The sequence below is a fragment of the Erpetoichthys calabaricus genome, chromosome 10 (assembly GCF_900747795.2).
Source record: "Erpetoichthys calabaricus chromosome 10, fErpCal1.3, whole genome shotgun sequence".
NCBI classification, from domain to species: Eukaryota; Metazoa; Chordata; class Cladistia; order Polypteriformes; family Polypteridae; genus Erpetoichthys; species Erpetoichthys calabaricus.
Genome location: NC_041403.2, coordinates 92,771,923 through 92,794,822, shown reverse-complemented (window position 1 = coordinate 92,794,822; position 22,900 = coordinate 92,771,923). Strand labels below are relative to the sequence as shown.

Genomic DNA, 22,900 nt, shown 5'->3' with positions numbered 1-22,900 from the left:
CCGGATTAGATAACTGGATCTCCAACTCCAGTCCTGGAGGGCCACTGGGTTCATTCCAACCCTTTTCTTAATAAGTGACCTGTTTTTGCTGCTAATTACTTTTGAATTAATTTTAATTGAGTTGGTTTTTAAGATTTGTTCCTCTGAATGAATTCTTTTCTTTCCTTAAATGGCACCCAAACAGGAAGTGAGTGAGCATGAAGTGAACATGAAGTTAGTGAGCCAACAGAAGACCAGCTAAGTCAGGGCCTCAAACTCCAACCAATTGCTTAATTAGGCGTCGATTCTTATTGCTAATTAAACTCGTTCTTTAATTCCATGGCTTGTTGCTTCTCTCATTGTACAAGGTTTAAACTGTCAGTTTCAACTGTAAGGAATGTAATCAGGAAATGGAAGGCCACAGGCACAGTTGCTGTTAAACCCAGCAGGTCTGGGAGGCCAAGAAAAATACAGGAGCGGCATATACGCAGGATAGTGAGAATGGATACAGACAACCCACAGATCACCTCCAAAGACCTGCAAGAACATCTTGCCACAGATGGTGTATCTGTACATTGTTCTACAATTCAGTGCAATTTGCACAAAGAACATCTGTATGGCAGTGTGATGAGAAAGAAGCCCTTTCTGCACTCGCACCACAAACATCTGTATGGCAGAGTGATGAGAAAGAAGCCCTTTCTGCACTCGCGCCACAAACACAGTCGCTTGTTGTATGCAAATACGCATTTAGACAAGCCAGATTCATTTTGGAACAAAGTGCTTTGGACCGATGAGACAAAAAATATTTTTGGTCATAACAAAAAGCACTTTGCATGGTGGAAGAACACCACCACATTGCAAGAAAAACACCTGCTACCTACTGTCAAATTTGGTGGAGGTTCCATCATGCTGTGGGGCTGTGTGGCTAGTTCAGGGACTGGGGCCCTTGTTAAAGTCACGTGTCAGATGAATTCAACCCAATATCAACAAATTCTTCATTCTTCAGGATAATGTTCAAGCATCAGTCACAAAGTTGAAGTTACGCAGGGGTTGGATATTCCAACAAGACAATGACCCAAAACACAGTTCGAAATCTACAAAGGCATTCATGCAGAGGGAGAAGTACAATGTTCTGGAATGGCCGTCACAGTCCCCTGACTTGAATATCATCGAAAATCTATGGGATGATTTGAAGCAGGCTGTCCATGCTCAGCAGCCATCAAATTTAACTGAACTGGAGAGATTTTGTATGGAAGAACGGTCAAAAATACCTCCATCCAGAATCCAGACACTCATCAAAGGCTATAGGAGACATCTAGAGGCTGAAATATTTATAAAAGGAGGCTCAACTAAGTATTGATGTAATATCTCTGTTGGGGTGCCCAAATTTATACACCAGTCTAATTTTGTTATGATGCATATTGCATATTTTCTATTAATCCAATCAACTTAATGTCACTGCTGAAATACTACTGTTACCATAAGGCAAGTCATATATTAAAAGGAAGTTGCTACTTTGAAAGCTCAGCCAATGATAAACCAAAATCCAAAGAATTAAGAAGGGTTTCCAAACTTTTTCATATGACTGTAATCAGAAATGGTACCATAAAACAAGATTTTCTTCACCATTTCATGTTTCAACCTTTCATCCAGATTTTGTCTGGGAGAGTGTTTTGGAGTTTATCGTATTTTGTTACATTATACTTGTAAATATTTTTGGTCCCTTGCAATAAACCATTCACAGCTTCCAGTGCGAGTATAAACAGAGGCTTTCCAGCAAAAATACACAGTTCACAAGCCAAACAAACATACAGACCATTTCAATAGAGCCTAGTATCTACTGAAATTAGAATTTTAATTAAAAACATTTATATGCTTAAGAGTACAGGAAAAGCATACTAATCAAACGTGAGTTACAGCTTCTAGTTTTATTTAATAATCAGTACAAATTGATAATATGAGCAGACAGTAACAGATGATGTTCTGCTTTGTGAAGAGAACACTCTTGCATCATCATAGCACACAGATCCAGACTTTACTCTACAACCAGACACAGCAGTGAAGATTGCACATGAACAGGATTTAGAGGTACACAACAACAAACCCAAGATGGTGCATTAGTTTGAAGGTCCTGTTAACCATTGTGAAAATAATTCCTTACACACTTTAATATTCTAAAGGACCCAAATGTGTTTGGGACTTTCAAAACACTAAAATTATTTACCAAAAAACAAACAAAAAAATCAAAACAAAACAAAAAAAAGAACAAAACCCACAAACATGGAATTAGAAAGCTGCCAAAACTTAATACAATCCAAAGCTTTGAAAGCACATTACAGACAAGCAGAGTACATTTAAATAGTTTAAGTATCACTTTTATAACTATTTTCATAAAACTTAAAAACATATTAACCTTTTCCTTGTATCTGTACTATGGAATAATACGCAGCAACATGCTTAAGGGCTCACATTTTAACACAATAGCATCTGTTTGGTTTCTTAGTAAGATTTACCTTCCTAGGAGGCACTAACAATCATTACGTCGAGTACATAAAAGGATACAGTTATTACATGCCTAAATATACATCCATAAATCCCTCCCTCAGCAAAACTTGTGAAATCCTCTCTGAAATCTGACGTATTGGTGGTGACATTTAATTAGCTAACGTGCTCAAGCAGACACTGGAATGTGAAGCCGGTTCTTCTGAAGAGCAGACACAAAATGCAATCCGAGGTTTTTCCATGGAATTAACAGGGTGTTTTATGGTTACCTTCTGCCGTCCAAGAAGCGTTCGTTATTGGCTCTGTTGTCTTAGCGCGTGAAGCTTAGCATAGATATTTTACTTTATGTACTCAAGCCTGTAAAAGACGTGCCCCCAAATTCTGATTCAATAAATAGACAGTTTCAAATTTCACGAAAAAGAATGAAAGTAAGTGCACTGGAAAATAATGGTTTTACCAATCTTGACATATGTCACACTTAAAACAATTCCAAATCTATTAGGTATTTTTAAATCGGGTGCAAATCCTGGATTGTAAAAGTAATGCTTACATTACTTTCAAAAAAATAAATAAAAAGTAAAATTGAAACTAAGCTCCTCAAAAACACAACAATTGCAACCACATTTTTTTTCTCCTAAAATAATCTCAGTTTTCTCACCAATCGTAACAGGTTCAATGTTCCATAAAACCAGCTGTAATACTACGTCACACTAGTCTGCCATGAAGGAAAGCGGTTAAGTAATATACAAATGACAACTATTCAGTCCAATGAATGAAACTGCACTGTACATTTAATTTCTGAATATAGATAATTATTAGGGGAATCCATTTAAATGCAGTGAGAACTCTTACTGAAGTTTTGGGCTTATCTTTACAAAAAAAATAAAAAAATAATAATAATGGAAGGAGAGGGGAGGGCTGACCACAATGTGCAACACCCTGAGACCCCACGGAAGCGTAATTAGTGGCAAAGTGCTAATGAGAAGCATGCATATATATTTATATGGGGAGACTGCTGGATGTGCATTTGTTCAGTATCCACAAAGTAATGTGATGAGGAGTATTGCATACTGATGTCAAATTTCATGAATGGTTACACTGGGTTATTATTTTTTTTTTCTTCTTCTTCTTCCTTTTTCCAGGGTGTAGAGTTGATGGAAAACAAGCCGAGTTGTGGACTTAACAGGACACCTCCATTGTCTGGGGATGAGCCTGATTTTCAGTGGCAGCTGATGTGGCAGATGCTGCTTCCACCTGGTTGCTCGTGTGTGTGCGGCTGCGAGCTCCTTCACCAGAGCCTGCGCTCGATGCAGAGTGTGTGCGGGAACGCATCAGACGAGTCATGCTTGCTGTAGGCACTGTAAGAAGAAACGGAACAGAATATTAGTATTTGTCACCAAAACTTTACTACAGCTTCCAGTCACTACACATTCAAGCAGGTATCATTTATATTCACGCATGTGCCTAGTTCCTATGTGTGATTTCTAATTTTGTTGCTGCCAAAAGTTATGTAACAGTTACTATAAGAAGAAGCTTGATTTAAATTGATTTCTTTGGGAAAGAAACTTGCATTATGATTAAGTAAAATGGAACTCTTGTAAGCCATTTGTAAAATGCAGTTTTTAGGGATCTAATTTTCATTCAATAGATCAACATAAGGTAATGATTTTCTATTAAAAGACATTCAAATAGAACATTGTACTTCTCTCTGCTGCTTACAATTTCAGAAAGTTGGGTGTCAAAGAAAAATTGTTAATGCGGTAAACAAACATTGCAGTTAACTTCAAAAAAAAAAAGTAAAAGTAAAAGAAAGCTTGATGTGTAGTGCAAAGGTTTCAGAAAAATCCCCCAAAGTAGATTCCAATGTTAACTTTAAATTATAAATCTGCCAAAGGTGGTATAATGCCCCCCACAACAATGTAACATTTATCCAGAACATGTTCATGAAAATGATTTTAAAATTTCATTTGACAAAAGCTAAAATAATGAAACATAAATGCGGCATGCACAAAAATGCATAAAAATATGAACAAATAACGTGAACACGACATCTTCTTTTAATTACACTTTTATCATCCAAAATAACCATTTAATAATGTAGAAAACAAAAATGAATTGAAACAAACACAACCACAGATAAAAAGGCATGCAAAGATAATATAATCAAATAACCAAAAAATTAAAAGCCACTAGCAACACATAAAAAGTGCTTATTATAAAGAGATGGTGCCAATAAAGGGGCAGGGTCTCGGTACCTGATTCGTTGTTCAAATGGCTGAGTTGAACATAAGGGACTGTTAGCATTGGGAGGAGGGAAAATAAGGAGGAAAACCGAAATATATTTAAGTTACAGCCTTTAACCTTCAACACAAAACTACTATTTTGCAAAAAGATTAACAATTAGTTCAGGACTTTATTTTTCACTTATCTTTAACCCTACAAGTTGATGTGTCTTCTAAAAGGTGTTAACTTGCACTTCTTACAGTCAATAATAAATTGATATTACTGTAAAGCTCACAACCAAATGTGCCCTTGAGCTCAGACCCACTCAGTTATTGAAGTACGTACCTACTGCATCTTTATGGACAAAGAGCAGTCAGTCAGCTACTAAATGAGAGCTCGCATATGGAAAGGTTTCTCAGGATTTTTCTTGATGGGCATGTACTTTCTTCAGGAATGTACCAAACAAAAAGAATATGACTGTACAATGGCAATTTGAAAATGCATTTATCTACAATGCAGAATGACCCTTTGATTCTAAAATAATATAATTATTTTGCAAAAGTATTACTACTACTAATGTCTGTATATCACTTAACAAAAACATCTCACTTTTAGGTTGTTAGGGGTGGGATGGGAAGGGCTTAAGGCACAGGAAAGTGGCACCTATAATCTTAACCACCACCAAATTATAGTTCAGTGGAGGGTCCACTCACATCCACACCTACACTCACACTCTGGTCAGTCAGGAATCAGCAATTATCTTAACTACCATGTCTTTGGGATGTCGCACAAAAATCCATGCAAAATCTATGGATAACAACCAGGTGTGAGATTGGAGCCCAGGACACCGGATCCATGAAGCAATATCAACACTAACCACTGCATTGCCGTGCCAATCCTCCCCCGAAGAGTACAGCAAGAACAATTGAAATTATAAATGTATACGCAAGTGTAAATATATTGGATTCTGTACATGGCAATAAACTCAATGTTGTCTTAATAACTGATTTACATAATTATAGGATTGTGACAAATAGCTTCATATTGCTCAAAATTATTCAAGTATTAATGACTGGTATTCACATTAATCACGCACTGCAGTTGACAAAATGTAATTAGAGTCCCAATACTTTCTGACTGCAAGCCAAACTTACCAGGGGTCAATATCTTATAATGAGAGATCCATTTTGTTGTAAATTTCTTCTCCACTCCATAGTGGTTTGGAGCCAAACCCGCCCTCCACAGTGGTATGCCCACATGGGGGCACAGAAGAACCTAAGGAAGGACCGCCCTTGGGAGTACGCAGGCAACATGTCTAATATATACTGCATCACATGTTCTGTGACCTTTACACTAAATGAAGTTGGCAAACAGTGGTGCAAAATTGTAAGTGTATTAAGCAAGAAATTGATAGGAAAAAATATACATTATATATATTTGAAGCAAATTCTAAAAGCATACTCTACAAAACTGTCATTTACTTCTATAAACCTTGAGTAAAATTCTGGAAAAAAAAAAAAAAAGTCAGGTAAAGCACATCATTCCCCAGTCCAGAAAAGACTTTTTGCTTTCAGGTAGGGACTTTACTACTGAATGTCAATTGATGATGTGTTCTTGCATTAACCGGAAGAGATGAAAAATATTTCTTAAAAAAAAAAAAAAAAAACCACACACACTGGAAAAGGTCCAGGTTCAAAAAATAAATACTCATGTACTTAAAGTAAACATGATGGAAATTCTGTTATGTCACATGAGCATTAATTTTGATTTGATTAGAAGTTTAGTTAGATTTGCTGTGGCAACCACAACATGCAGAGAGCTGTGTGCCAAATGTGCCACATAATCAAACGATAGATCTATGGGGAATAACCTATGACTCTTGCTAAACTACAAATTATGTTCTGCTATTATAATGGTTCAAGTCTGTGTAAATATTTGAAATATTAAAGATAAGATGCTATTATGCCAACATTCAAACTTGGTAGCTGAAAATTCTGCACTTCTACTTTAACAGCTAGGCTGTGCAGCAGGGGCTAACATGTACACTGATCAGTTACGAGGCTTAGGTCTAAGGGCCAGTTTATACTACAGTTTAAACTCGTACACGCATGCATCATGGCTGCCACGCATTCCCAGCATTCAATTGACACATCCCCTGAGCATATCCTTAGAAATTAATGCAACACGTGCATGAGATGCAGTACCAGCATGTAAAAAAAAATAAATCGTGGGGGGTGCAATGTGTTCAAGTTAGAACGTGACTTTAGAGTCTTTGTTTACTATCAACATGTGACAGGAAGCAGCTTTGCAGATCCAAATAGGATAAAATGTGAGTACAATATTTGATGAATGGTTCGATGTGCTGAAGCAAATCACCAGACTTAAATGCATTTGTGGTGCTTTTATTCATCTGTTTCTCACATGGGCAATACAAGCGTTGCTATTTCCCAATGTAATGACATGATACATTTTAAAAGGTCTCATATACCATCTGCTGTGCCACCACCCCCAAATCCCCCCCCCCACCACCTATCTTCACAACACTATCAGAATGTATGGAAGCGTATCTGAGCCACAGAGAGAAAAAATTAGGGACACAGTGAAGGAAAAAAAGCCTCTTTCGTGACTAACATGGAAATTTTGACTTTGGAATCTCACAGTTTGTCATTAAAGCAGAATGTCGTAAACATCATCTTAAAACTGACCCAGTTTTTAATAGCTATGTGCTTCTGGGGCTTCCTCCTGCACTGAGAGCAGTGGCAGGTAGCAATTGTCACACAGAACACATTAAATTTACGATATTCCAACTGTCTGCACATTTAGAATCCTTAGATTTATACTTGATATCACTTTCATGATGAGATGTGGTAAAACATGTACATTACATTTAACAGATAAACCGTTAATTTAAATAATTTATACTGTTAATAACTACACATATGTGGGCGGCACAGTGGAGGAGCAGTAGTGCTACTGCCTCGCAGGCAGTCACTTCTCTGGTGTTCCCTGCCTGGCGTTTGCAGGTTTTCCTGGTGGGTTTCCGCATTATGTTCCGGTATCCATCCATGGAAATGCATGTTTGGGGACGTGCGGATACTAAAATGACACTAGTGTATACGTGTGCTTGTATTCACCTTGCAATGAGCTGATGCCCCATCCAGGGATTGTTTCTGCCTCACACACAATGCTAGCGGGAATGGGCACATCCCTGGATTGATAGATGTAATCATTAAACATCCATCCTTTTCAGAAATACTGTAGCAAGGTGTCCTTGGAATTTAATGGAAGTTTCAGGCAATTCACAAATGGCGAAGTTGAACGTTGCTTTCTCACTGTGATGATATCTCACATTGTCACCTGGTGGAATCCTCCAGATTTACATACGTAAAGTACACGCGCAAATATAAACAGTACACTGCTTACGTAACAGTGACATCTACAAGTGCACGTGTCATGTGAAGTATAAACCCGGCCTAATACTGTCGTCAAATAAAGATCTTAAAAGGCAGATTAAAATCCAAAATCTTAAGTGAAGCTTCATTTTTAATGAATGCTCTTGTTTAAAAATGTGTAAAGTATATCTATACTAAAAAACAATTAGAACAGTAGATGCAGGTGAAGCATTTGACAACTCCTAAACAATCTGAACATTTAAAAGGGAAGTTCCATACATTATAAATAAGATGTAAATTATATTCTTTGACATTTCGTTTATTAATGTAATTTACATTTCATTTGGCATTACAGGTTTATTTCAGATATATTTTGTCTGCTGCATACAATTTCAGCATGTTTCATTGACATTTTGCACTACTGTCATTTATCTCTTTCTAAGAATCAAAACAAGCTCATATCCTCATAATTCTAGTCAATGCCCAAATCAAACAATATCAAAGTCATCTCTGCATTATATAAAAATACACTTTATGTTCTCTCAATGTATTGTTTGGTTCTTCCTCTTACAGCTGAAGGGGAACTGGATCCTTTGTAGGAGCAAAGGTGACTGAGGAACTGTTGTGCTGTTACTCTGTAGTAAACATTCAGAAGACGAATTAATCTTTTCATAAATTGTACAATTTAAAGAAAGCTACACCGCCGATACTATGCGTGAGCCACTGCTATCGATGATAGCAATCATGTATAATTACAACCTGTATAAGCAGTTTTTATTATGAGTATTCATCATTAAATGCATTATGTATACTATATGTAGTATAGAAAGACAGTACCACCAAATATTCCTAATTTACATGTTATATCCCAAGTACAACTATTGGCACAGAACAGTATGAACATTTAGTGTAATGTAATAAGGTTTGGGTTAGTGCGGATCTCCTAGTCTGCAAAGCCTGAAAAGAAATCAATGCATCTTGCCCAGTAAACTAAAGTGAAGTATCAGGTTCCACAGAGAGAAACATGAGGTGAGAGGGGTTATTAAAACAAACATGTCTTTTGCCATATTGTCTACTTGTTTAATTATTCGCTATGAAAACATTTACTTTTATTTTACTTTTTAAATGTCACTGGAAAGAATAAAACCAGGATTTATTTTAAATTTTCTGGTGCTTGATAATGTTTACTAATGATCTGGTTAAATCTCATGTCGAACACGTGCAACTTAACATCAGCAAGACAAAAAACTTCCGGCATGTTAATGAGACCAGTCACCATTCAGGAGGAGGACATAGAAGTGGTACAGAGGTACAAATACCTGGGGGTTCACATAAACAGTAAACTGGACTGGTCTGATAACACAGTGACTCGGTACAAGGTGGACCAGAGCAGACTGTACTTTTAAAGACCAGAGTCTCCTTAGAATGTATGCAGCAAGCTGCTGGAAATATTCCATTAGTCAGATGAAGCTGGTGCATTGTTCTCAGCTATGGGCTTCCTAGAAATCAACTAGAACTCAAATACATACAATTACAGTCGACCCTTGATATACGACCGGCTTGACATGCGAACAACTTGATTTACGACCAAAATTTTTATTTTGATTTACGACCAACATCTTGCGTTACGACCTGAATGCGGTCACGTGTATCCGCTTGCGCGATTGTAAACAAACAGAAACATTCCTATTAATGCGGCACTCATTCAATAAAATGTCAGGTTTGTAAACTCTCTTGGGACCTCCCCCAACTAGAAGACATGCCAAAGTCCAAACTCCGTATGGAAGACTGTTTATCTGTTGCTGGGGCAAAAGCCGGCTTAAAGCTGTGCTGAGTCTCTCAGCCAAAGCAAACAGAAAAGATATCGATGGGTGATATGCATGTGATATCCCTGCCCGGCAATGGACAAGCAAGCTTCCACAGTCGCGCTTCAGGACGCACTTCAGCATGTCGTTCCCATTGAGTGGGGAGTGGGGGGGTCTCAGAAGAGTTCAGAAACAGTTCCTTGTATCATCGCAAGGAAATGCTGAGAAAAATTATCGTCAGAATAACTTGTAGGCAGGAGGAGATTAAAATTAACGCAAAAGAAGCTATTGAAATGATTGCAAATGCCTGAGCGCAAGTTAAAGAAAGCCTTTAAAAAGCCTTCAGTTTCATTCTCATCCTCCTCCCTTCCTGCAGCCCAAAGATGTCAAATTAAATGGTGAGTACAGTATGAAATTGTTGTTTCTGGTAGGCTAGGCACTTTTTATTACTTTTTGGTTAGTACATTAGAAAAATTATTGGTGTTTTGGTAAATTATGCACATTATACAACCCTTTTTTTATTATGAAAAGGTTAAGTAAGTGTTGCAGTGGGAGGTTCGGAACGCATTATGGGTATTTCCATTATTTCTTATGGGAAAAATAGTCTTGACTTACAACCAACTGGAGTTACAACCAGCCCTCGCGAACGAATTGAGTTCGTAAGTCAAGGGTCCACTGTACCTGAAAAAACTTACCAGGAAAGCTGCTCCAGCACAGGGCTAACTCTTGACAAACTGGAAACTGTTGTGGAAAGGAGGATGGTGGCAAAACTGGATGCCATCATGAAAAATCCTTTAGCCCCAGGCTTATTACACTGTGGTGAGCTAAGAAGTGCCTCTGCCCGCTGCTATCAGGCAATTCAATGCTGCCTTCCGACGTCCCAAACTAAATGCTGATAACTCTTAGTTAAATGTGCAAATTCTGTACAAAAATACACTATTGATTGATTGACTGTATATTTTCCCTGTGAGTCTGTATTTGGTTTTATGCTTTGGTTGCTGTATAATAAAGGTTTATCTAATCTAATAACAGTCAGTTTTCACAAAACCAGTCAAAGTGCAGAAGATGTGTAAAAAAGTGAGTACATTTTTTTGTGTTTCCACATCAATTAATATGCAACTGGAGCCAGATACAAAGAACCCAAAAGCAACATCCTAAGATCGACAGGTCTCTGTCAACATGGTAAATGTTGCAGTAAACACTAGGAGTTCTGATTGCCGTACTGTGACTGAACCCACCAGAGACTTTAAATATTAGGACAATAGATGAATGGCTGAGAAAAAAAAAAATCAGGATTTTACAGTGGCCAAGGCAAAATCTAGGACTCAATTCCACTAAGATGGTATAATAAGATCCTTAGAGAAACGTTCATGAATAAAATGCTCTAAAACAAAAAATGAACCAAAGTAGTAAGGAGACTAAAAACAACTGCATCAAGGGTGTATCACTGGAATATGCACTTTTTCTCATGTGTTTTCTGTATTTTGTGTTGATGGTCATACAAGGTTAGATTTATAGAACTTTAGGATTTAATGAGAAAAAGGAATTTCTACTTGTGTCATAATCTGTATGCACACAGAAGTGGAAGAGGGCTTTTCACATACGTGAAACTGTGCATTGCAAGTTAAACAAACCTCTCTGAAGATAACAGATGCAGGTTATGGGCTTGGATGGCTTCTAAATCACTCCTGATCGAATTACGCTGTTAAAATGTTTAAAACTACGCTTATGCAGATTCATCACAGTTCTGTACTTTTTGGTTTTAAGCAGGTCGCATCTTTCAAGGATTTCAGAAAGCAAAGGAAAAAAAAAAGCTTTACAGCAACTTGTACTAATTCTTTAATTACTCATACACTTTTCTTGGCAATTAAAATGGATTATAATGCTACTTAAAGGAAAATTATTGATATAAAGCTTGAAAACCCAATTACTGAAAAAATTAAGAAATCTTGGCTCAGGCAATGGATTCATGTTTGTATTTGAAATCAACTATTAAAAACAGATAGTTTATGGCTATAAACTTTTTAACTTTTACCTCTTTCTAATAACATGGTAAAAAAAGAAATAGGTTACAACTCTCTCTCAATTTAGCACACTTTACACAAAGGACTGTATGCAGTAGATGGGTTTATGCAATTATTTTTCCACAGTTACGTTAGGCAAGGAAGGTAAACAACTTGATTTTCAAATCAATAATTATGATAATTATGATACTGTAACACAATGAGTTTGGAAAAAAACTGGGTAAAGACCTAAAATATTTTAAACTGAGATAGTAATATTTAAAGTTGAATACAGTCTGCAGGAAATACTTATTGTGTACTTCATCCTTGTCTATTTCATGAAATTCTGCAGATGTGGATAGTTGCTGAAAAGCCTGAAAAAGCACCAACTGTGACACTAAGCCTTCTTCATCCTGGCCCATCAAAGGTACAAAAATGATTAACAAAGTGTGGTCTTTCTTAAGTACAGAAAGTACACACATCCCAGGGCACTGACTGTTTAGGGGAACATGGCATCCAGAAACCTCCTTTGGTCCTTTTGTCTGTCTCTCTCTCTTTTTTTTTTTTTTTTTTGTATTTAGAAAGTGTTACACCACACAAGACTTAGACAGGACATTATGAAAAAGCTGCAGTTTTCACACAGACACTGCAAATCAATTTAACCAAAATTAACTAACTGAACAAAATAAATTGAAAATGCACATCATGTTTCACAAACAAATGTAAACAACCTGTATTACTACTTACTGTAGCCCATCCCTTGCACAAAATATTTAAAGGCCTCTGCTAGTTTTCCAGGCTGAAAAATAAACACATTATGAATTAAATTAAATTAAAAGCTTTATGCAGAGGCCATTTAATCATCTAATAGACTCATTAGAAAAGGCAAGAAATATGAAGACAACCCAAATTCAAATCATTACCTATACATAGATGTATTAAGAATGTGCAATACCCTAGAAAATCTCAGAGCAAGTTGTGCTGTTCAGTGTTTGTAATACTTACTTGTACCACTTGAGGCAATCCTCCACAATCTGCCATCTAAAGACACAAGTAACATATGTTATAATCCACAAAGGAAATTAAAACAGACTCCACTGTAAACCTCTAATATTATGAAGCTTTAAACATTTGAACATGTTGTAAATCAAATAAATTTCAAGTTTAACTACAGATCAGGTGATGTATTAGTCTACATAGGCTAGTCATGTTGCTCTTTGTTTAACTTAAACAACTGTGGGCCCTTGGGGTTTCATTCTTCCCCAGAATTCAGTCAGTGCTGATGTTTGTTTTCATTTACTTTGTTAATGATTGATCATTTTTGTGCCAGTATTTGTTTCTTCCTTCTGAACTATGCAATAATGTAAAGACTACAGAGTTAACATAAAACTTTCATTATGATGCTGTTAACTTCTATGTTTGTAAGATTTATTTTAACACATTTATGATACAACAGCTGAATGTAATGAGCAATTTTTGATTTCTCCTTGTATGAAATTGCTTTGGGCAATAAGATCTGTGTGTGTGTTTTGGAGCTTACCTTTAAAAAAGTAGTTTTTGTTGGGCTTAGTCTAGAATTGCATTCAACCTACAACGAAATATAATAAAATTAATTTCTTCTTAAATCTATTTACTTTAAATCAATACACTCTATCCAAAACAACTAAAACTTGATATTGGTAAAGCAATCATTCCATTATTAAACTTTATGCAGTGTATGTATTGTCCAATTACTGGTAGGATGGAGTGTGAAAGGAAGGTGCAACAGACCAAGAGGGTGATGCTCCTGCTACTCTTGGACAGGCTTCCTGTTCCTACTCTGTCCCATCTTGACTCAAATAAAGGTGTTTAAAAGTTTTGGCTTTTTCATACTGTATATAGATAAAACAGTATGAAAGATTTGATGATGTCATCAATAGTATTTGCAATAGTATTTGTTCCTCAATTACAACTGAATGTACGGTAGCTTTTATGAGAAAATACAAAACAAAATGAGTTTCATTTAGCAGAAAGATAATTACTTGCTGAAAAATAAAACAGATTTTGGTTTTGAGACTTTAAATTTCTTAACATTCTTTTTCACCAAATAATTAACTTTGATCTTTTCTTTTTGTAAATACTTCGTTTTGCAAGTGTCTTAACTTGATACTAGGGCTGGATCATCAAATGTATTAAATAATCTCTGTCCACATATTTTTATGAGACTCCAGCCTCCCAGTTCACTAGGTAGGTGGCCTACCAACACAGCTAAGCACTGTATTTTTTCTTTTTCACAGTGTATTTCAGTTTCTGCTAGGCACAGAATGTGTACACCACTGCTTTTTCAATGATTTAAAGAAAGACTGTAATCTTGACACTTCTCTGAATGAATGAGATATCCCAAGACTGCAATGCGCACCAACAGCTCTGTGAGTATATCATTTCATGTACACATTGATGCAATGCAAAAAAACTTAATCAAGGAAGTGTTTGTTTTCTGAAGTCTGTGCTCTTGAGTTACAACCAGCATGAGTGTATAAAGGAAACTTTTAGTATGGTTTAAAACAGGAACATGAAAAATATTTGTGTATTTGGTGTTCTTTTCACACTCAAAAGTTAATTTTGCTTGCTTTACAACACAACCACCAACTCTGATAACAGACTGTCTAGAAAATACAATTCCACTTCTCTGTAACATGGCAAAAATTTTAATAGGTGTTATATGAATACAATGCTCAAATATGAGAAGCAAAACAAAATTATAAATGGAATTTCAGGTTAAGGCAAAGATTTGAACAAAACTCCAAAAAACATACTTGGTCAATATGAGCATACTGAATATACAAATGTATTATTTTCTATAAATGTAATTATTATTATAAAAATATATACCAAAGTAAACCTGTTATTTCCTTCAGAACTGTTAAATAAGATTGAAAACTATATTGGATAGAATGATGGTAATATAAATCATGTAAAATACTTTTTAGGTAAATGAATGTAGTTTGCAAACCCATACTTAAACTGTGTTACCTGACGGCTTTTTGAACTTACCACTGCCTCAACAGCTGGAGAAGTGTCCCCAACAACTAACAGAGCTGGACACCTATACATAAAGGGGACAAGCAAACAAGTAAATACAATATAATATACCTATACTGAGCACACCAAACAGTACAGTATGGTTTCAGGTTAAAATTCTCCCAGAGTTTATAAAATTTAGACCAATTGAAAAGGGATTTTTCAGACATTTGTGAGTATACCAGATTGTAAAACTATGCTATTTTGCTAGTTTAATGAATGCTATAAACATGCTATTTTGTTTGCTCAATGTCATATCATTTATCAATAACTCCAACTTTAACTGAGAGAAAAAAAAAAATTCAGACACCATGTTCAACAGGTATTTAGGATTACCAAGTAAATAGGTCTGCTAAAGGTTCTCACTATTTTGTCCACAAAGTAATGAAGCACAGGTTTACACATTTACTGTACTCTTAGGATCTATGCTGTCTCAAACCAACTCAACTGAAGTCTCTCTGTGCTAGTGACTGGAAACAATGCTTATTATAGAGAAAAAATTTTTTTTAAGTGTGCAGTATTTGGCTGTTTTAACATAAAATTATTTCAAAGATGTAAAGCCCTCAATGAGTCGAAGTAGCAGTTACTATTAAGAAAAAAAACTCACTTGAGAGTGTTCACCACTGTATCATTGATGCCAGGCACAGGTCTTTCAATTTCAAGGTCTCTACGACTGGAGGAAAAATAAGAAGAAAGAAAATTAGATGCAGAAATGTGCAATAAAACATCTGTTATAGTATCACTACTGAAGAACATTGTTTCTCAGCCACTGGATTATAACCTACTCTCGGGTCACTGGCTCTGCGAGTGGGTCTTGGTGGATCACATTAAGTGATTGACAGTGCTGTGTAATATTTATTCTCCTTTGTATCACCGAATATTTCACAAACAAGGAACTGCCCCTCCACTCTTCCATTCTCAATTGATTTGACAAGAGGGACCAGCAGCCCACTTTTTAAGTTGCATGTTCGATTCACCTAGGACATCTACATTATCCTCCTATATACTCACACTCGAGTCAACTAAGGGGCATACCTTCTTGTGGGTCATAGATAAACTTAAAAAGTTAAAACTGTTATGAGACAGTAATGGTTGAGTAGCACTACTGTAGAAGATCATTCAGCATACATCTACCTGTTGTATGAAGTGAAGAACAGCTGCAAGTTCTCTTGATTTATGTCCTGTGAAATATGAAGGCGGTATGTCTGGATCAGTTCTTGATTTGCCTGAAGTTCCTCCTGAAATTTTATGGGAAGAATAAGAAATTATTACTTTTTAAGGAGAAAAATACATTACAGCATACAGATCTAAACTGTATACTAACTGATTAGCAGCTAACTGGTTGGAAATAAAGATTACATTCAATGCCATAGAACCCTGTAATGGAAAAAAATGTTCAAACTGTAATCAGATATTACAAAAGTCTAAGACTTTTTGGTGGTGGGATTTAATTTATTATGAAATTTATCATAGCATAAAGTATGATGGTGATGATGATGGTGAATCAAATTTAAAAACAAAACAAGTAGTGAGCATGATGCAAGACAGAAATTATTAATATAATCATGCAATAACTATCTACTTACATGGCCAAAGTGATGAGCAAGCACAAGATCAACCAAATTGGTTGTCCATCCAGAAACCTGCAAAGCCAAAGCAATAAAACTTAACTTTAGTAAGAAGACTCTCTAAGAATCAGTCAAATGGCACTAACCACACAGAGTTAAGCCTTCCCATTAGCATGGTAACATGCAAAGTAGTTTCATCATATTGGTATTGGTGATGAAGTAGAGTATCATATGCAGTGAATGTAAACTAGCATTATTATATGTTTCACGTTAAAAAAAAAAAAAAATTCCATATGCATGTGCTTTTCTCCTGTTACTTTTGGATTTAAACACTGTAAAACCATTACGTTTTTAGAAGTGTTACTGATCACTAAGTTATGGAAAGCAATTTGTTCTTCTATTTCTAACAGAGTACCTCAAGCTTCTAGGCAGAAAACCCACAAATGCACAAAGCATTGTGATAACAGTATTAAATAAATGTTACAAGAATTAATAAAGTTAAGTTGTAGTTACATTTAACAGATTTCAGTTGTTATCCAAAAAAAAAAAAAAGATCATTTATCACTTTAGAATTTAAGCATACCATGTATATCAAACAGTTGCAGTAAGACAGTACCTTTGATGCTGCCCAGTCAATCCAGCCCTTCGCACAAGGGTCAACGTTGATAAGCACCAAAGCCTCAACCAATTCTGGATTAGTCAACTGACAGGAGGAAAAAAAAAATCTTAAAATTATATTTTTCTCTCTCTCTTCCAGGCTGTTTCTAATTATCACTTATTTTACTACTTGGTCTACTCTCCAGGTAGCTACAGTAGCTTACACTGACTTGTAGAAAATGGAAATATTGTTTAAGCTCGGCAAAAGTATATTTTGACATTAACTTGCTAACAACATTGCTCAACTATGGAGACAAACTACAAATATACATCATCAATCTGATCACTAAATATTTTCCTGTGCATTATGTGCTGTCCAGTCTTATGAACATGGTTATAATTTGCTATTTACTGTAAACTGTACAAACTGAAATATTTCAAAAGTTTTTCAGTTAAAATTACCATTTGGTAAAGGTATTAAAATATTCAATAATCAAAAATGGCTGTTAAGCTTATAAATTATATTAATAGTAACTTGAGGTGGTACAGGTTGCTTAAAAGTGAAATCCACTAAAATTTATTTAAAATGACTGACAAAGAATGATGAAATACAGTAGTCTTGTATTTTTTTTTTTTTTTTAAATAATTTTGTAATGATTATGTCCACATTGGACCAATTCAATTCAGTTTTGTATAGGAAACAAAGGAAGGACAGGGCAGTAGTCCATTGTGGGGAAATCTCACTGGATTTCTTTACTAATCCCATATCTACATTACCCATTTTTTTCTAATCTACTTCTGACATGATTTTAAACATGCCATAATAATGTCAGTGCAGTTATCAATATCTAAATTAGCTTAACTTTTTTTTTTTTTAAGAAGCAAATAAACCAAAATTTAACCCCCATCCAAGAAAAAAATGAGAGGCGAGCCAACAACCAAAGTTAATCTTTAAAAGCAGCAAAGGAAGGAAGAGTATCCTTTTTCCTGATATAGAAGCTTATTCTAAAATGTTATTGATTAGATACTGTCATATTTTTTAAAAAGTTTTGAACAGATCCTCTAAGTGAGAATTTGATTTTTTCCAATTTCAAATGGTATAGAACATCAGTTACCCAATAACTTAAAAGCGGTGGGGTTGCATTCTACTAGCTTGATTTTAAAAGGAAAACAGATGCACCTTTCCTTTTATTCACATTCTAATCAGCTTATCCCATCCAAGGTCACAGGCCTGGAGCCTATCCTAGCAACACTGGGCAGAATACAACTTCTGGTCTCGGAGAGAATATCAGTCCATTGCAGCGCATACACACAAACACTACTGCATTCATATGACTGACCAGGTCATGCGGAGTCTCTTATTAATTAAATGTGTGCCTTAGATTAATTGAATACCCACAAAAATCTGCAAAAACACTACATTTTAAGTTCTTGCAGCACTTGATTCTTGAACAGTTTCTATCTGTGGGACACAACAGCTGCATGACTGTACTTGATGTGTGTTCTTAAATGACTTGCTTGATGTTGTATCTAATGTGTGGTGTTTTATTCATTGTCGGTATATATTTGTACTGTCAATAACCTGTGGGAGATGTCCAAGTAGAAAGCTCATTAAATTATGCACACAACAAAAAAAGTTTAATTTAACTAAACTCGAACATAGAACAAAATGGAAATTCTACACAAAAAACATGCAGGTTGGGATTTGAGCTCAGGAACCTGGAGCTGGGAGGCAGCCACACAAATACACCTCTTGACACATTAACAGCTATTTTGTAGCTTTTTTTTGAACTAAGGTTTTGTTTATTTGTGTATTTAGCTATACTTTATATTCAGTGGACTCTCAAAGCAAAGGTGCAAATCTTTCTACTTACTGCAAGTCTAGCTAAAATGTAAGCTCCAGCTCCAACTCCAATCCCAATTACACTGTTCAAACTGCAAGAAAGAAAGAAAAATTAGTCAAATAGAATTATAGACAAAATAGTTTTTGGTTCACATAAGTGCACATTTATTTTGCTAAAAAAATATTGCCAAAGCAAAAACAGTGTTACACAATGTTATGTGGATTTTATCAGCAATTAACTAAACAGTTAGATTTTAAACAAGTATTTGTACTCATTACCCTGCTACTGAAAATGCATTGTTCCTAGTTTTCTTCTACCTAAAATGTAGTCTGTGATGTCATGGGGAGGGGAATTTGCTCTGGTTTTATAATTTCATTACCACAAAAGTTTCCAGGTAATGACCAAAAAGGTGGAAACAACTGTACCAGACCAACACATTCTGTCAGAACAGCTAGTATGATGTGGCATACTGCCTTACATGCTCTCATGATGCATCAGGAATGTACAACTATTTTTCTCCAAAAGTGTTTAAGTTGGTTTCAGGTTACAGCATATGGGAAAAAGTATAATCAAACCACTGGCTGATCATGAGTGCTCTGCAGATGGACAGTATCCTTGTGCACAATCACTAACTTCTGCCATCCCACTCCGCAACCCCCTTCAAAGACACAGCCCTTCTCTGTGACAGGAAAATATAACCGTTACCCTTATAGAGCTCGCATTACCCTTCACTGCAAGAGTGCTCCATACGTATACCATTTCATTTGTGAGAGACACAGCGAAGGATGATTTTCCTATCCATGTAACATTTTTCTACTGCTAATAATAATACTACATTTTATTTATATACTACTGTATTTATATACTTCTTAGTATAACAGAACACTTATCTTGGATAAGCAACAGAAACAAGAAGAGGTAACTCTGTTGTTCTTGAAAACCTAACTAACAGCAAGTGAAATCAGAGTCTGTAGACATAAACTTCATTCCTCTACTGCTAAAATCAGAATAGGAGAGCAACACATGACACTTAAGGGCTCATTTATACTTCACGCTCAGAACGCGTACGCGCCCGCATCATTGCCGCCACGTGTTCTGAGCGTTCATTTGATGCATCCTCTGAGCAGGTCCTCAGAAATTAACGCGATGCGTGCGTGAGTTGCAGTACCAGCAAAAAGTCGGGGGGCACAGTGTGATAAAAGTTGGAATGTGACGTCAGAGTCTCTGTTTACTATCTACATGTGACAGAAAGCCGCTTTGCGGATCCTGCGAGATCGGTGTGCACGCTTTGATATTTGACAAATGGTTCGATGTGGTGAAGCAAAATGCCGACATACAGATGTATTCGTGGTGCTTTTATATTCAAGCGTCGCATATTCCCAATAGTAATGACACGATACGTTTTAAAATTCTCACATACCGTCTTCTGTGCCATCTTTTTTTCTAGGGCTTCCTCTGCTCTTGACAGCAGCGAATCGCCAGAAATAGATCACCAAACTGCGCACATTAAATGTATGATATTCCAACTCTCTGCACATTTAGAATCCTTAGATTTATACTTGATATCACTTTCATGATGAAAAGCATTAAATTATGTATATTAAATTGGTAATTTCGTTTAAATAATGAATACTGTTAATAATTACACACATGGGGTGACACAGTGGCGGAGCGTTAGCGCTGCCGTCTTGCAGGGAGTCACGTCGTTGATATTCCCTCCCTGGAGTTTACATGTTTTCCTGCTGGGTTTCCTCAGTGTACTCCAGTTTCCTTCCAAAGATATGCAGATTTGGGGATTTGGTGCTGCTAAAATGACGCTAGTGTATGTGTGTGCTTGTATTCACCTTGCATCGTCCAGGGATTGTTTCTCACTCATGCCCAATGTTTGCTGGAATGGACACATCCCTGGACTTAATCAATAAACATCCTTTTCAGAGATATTGCAGTAAGGTGTCATCGGAATTTAATGGGTGTTCTAGGCAATTCACAACACAGAGAAGCCGAACATGTTCTCACCGTGATAATATCTCGCACTGACACCTGGCAGATTCCTCCAGATTTACGTAAAGTACGCGTGCAAGTATAAACACTTCAACGCTTGTATAGCAGGAGCATCCGCTGCAGCATGTGTCGCGTCGCGTGAAGTATAACTCCGGCCTAACACTCTCATCTCTAATCCCTTGAAGGTGGATGTAGGCTGCTCACAATAGTAGAAATTTCACAAATTCCAGAGGCAGTTTAGCAACAACAGTCATGTCAATGTTTTAAATTATAGACATAGTCATTTGTTAGCCCATCGCTTGTGGAAAATATTTTGTATAATCATTATGAAATCAGAGTTTGAATGGGCCCAAATTCTCTTGTTCCATGTTTGTTTTGAAAGCACAGACAGATAGATACAAGATAACAATCTTTGCATTAATACATTAAATATAGAATCAATGGGTAATATGCTAAATGTAATTTCAACAAATTCTACATTGCTGTGGCTGTTTATTAAGTAACCCAAGTGACTCACTTTAGGTGTGTTAAAACAAAAGGCAACATATCAGCCAAGTCATCCATAGATGGGTACTGATACCTGTAGGGGAATAAAAAAATAAAATAAGCCAATGCACAAAAATGAATATACTATAATGGTTAAGGCATGACACATTTTCCAACTGCTTTACTTCTTTAACAAGCTAAAGTTATGATGCACTCAAACAAGCGAATCTACTGATGTGTAATATATTGTCGTCAATAATTTACAAGTTGAACATGAAGTCATTTTAGTGGAAGGTTCTATAAAAACAACTGTAGAAAAATCCACATAATCAACACAAATCACGAAATTTATTTCAGATAATGCTTCCCAAAATTGCTACCTGGTTATACATTAAAAGTACATCCACTGCTTTGAAATCACACTTTTTGCAACACTCATTCAAGAATTAAGAAAAAAACATTGTATTTACGAATATCCCTAAAGCATTTACAGATAGTCTACCTGATATTACATGAAAGTATGATTGCTGCAAGCCATACATTTAAGCAAACTGAGCAACAGTCTGGCTAACACACTAAGTAAGCAAGTAATTGTTTGAATTCTGTAAATTACTTTGGAATAAAAATATTTTTTTGTAAAAATGCAAAGCTGTATTAAAACAAATAAATGAAATCACTAAATAACCAAACCTTGCATAAGTTGCAAAGCTAAGTTTATATGTAGAACTAAAGTGTGTGTCCTTTGTAATATGACCCTGCCTTTTCCTTAATTCCTTATGGTTCAGTATACTTACAGCATATACAGTATATTGCAGTTGTTCTGACCTTGGTGTTTCATCCAAAATTTGTAAATAAACCCAGATTTCTATGCTCATCTGTTTGTGAACCCGTTAATGTCATGAAAGACTTCTATTTGCAAATACTCAAACCTATAGACTGACTAATCCTAATCAGTAACTGGATTTTGCTTGAGGTTCGTGGGATCACCGATTCCTCAGATTCAAAGGCCTCAACTATCCTTTCACCTATACCTTGGTCCCATATGTCTGGGCACAATGGCTGCCAGTCATACAGAGTACCACGATAGCTGTTTCCCACCCATCAAGTAATGAGTTGTGTATCACCAGTGAATAAAAACACATTGGCACATTATATGGCAGTGCTGGGCAGAATGGTCAGCACAGAGAAAGAGACAGAGATCGAGCTTAGTTGACGTCACTAGTAAGTTCTCCACCTTGCAGTTCTTAGAAGCAGTCCCTGCTCACAAGAGCATGGCAATTTTTGATTTGTTATACTTTGTTCAGACACTGCAGATTTGTGGCTGACCGCTGGCAGTTATCACAGTGCAAATGTGCAAACTGGGTGGATTGTGGTGAGAGTTCATGGCAAAACACACATTACTACCATGACTGACATATCACAATGATGCTGTGAAAGCAG

At 36.1% G+C, this 22,900-nt stretch overlaps 2 protein-coding genes across 5 annotated transcripts in view; both read right to left on the bottom strand.

The window, feature by feature from the left end:
* Window positions 1–15,049, bottom strand: part of id1 (inhibitor of DNA binding 1, HLH protein) — a 739,503-nt gene extending 724,454 nt beyond the window's left edge. The window contains exon 1 of the mRNA XM_051932933.1: window positions 15,037–15,049. The gene's annotated coding sequence lies outside the window, so the exon portion shown is untranslated. The remainder of the gene's footprint in view (window positions 1–15,036) is intronic.
* Window positions 1–22,900, bottom strand: part of ndrg3b (ndrg family member 3b) — a 1,230,027-nt gene that overhangs the window by 1,126,984 nt on the left and 80,143 nt on the right. For 2 of the 4 annotated variants that reach the window (XM_028811609.2, XM_028811610.2), the window contains 12 exons: window positions 21,492–21,554; window positions 19,004–19,064; window positions 17,149–17,235; window positions 16,551–16,607; window positions 16,099–16,202; window positions 15,572–15,637; window positions 14,938–14,989; window positions 13,445–13,492; window positions 12,910–12,945; window positions 12,652–12,703; window positions 4,737–4,775; window positions 1,889–3,839 (listed from right to left, as the gene is read on the bottom strand). In XM_028811609.2, the coding sequence (XP_028667442.1) occupies window positions 3,661–3,839; window positions 4,737–4,775; window positions 12,652–12,703; window positions 12,910–12,945; window positions 13,445–13,492; window positions 14,938–14,989; window positions 15,572–15,637; window positions 16,099–16,202; window positions 16,551–16,607; window positions 17,149–17,235; window positions 19,004–19,064; window positions 21,492–21,554 (844 nt within the window). In that variant the 3' untranslated portion in view covers window positions 1,889–3,660. Of the gene's footprint in view, window positions 1–1,888; window positions 3,840–4,736; window positions 4,776–12,651; window positions 12,704–12,909; window positions 12,946–13,444; window positions 13,493–14,937; window positions 14,990–15,571; window positions 15,638–16,098; window positions 16,203–16,550; window positions 16,608–17,148; window positions 17,236–19,003; window positions 19,065–21,491; window positions 21,555–22,900 lie in introns of those variants that run through there. The other 2 variants (XM_051932925.1, XM_028811611.2) reach the window with 2 other exon arrangements.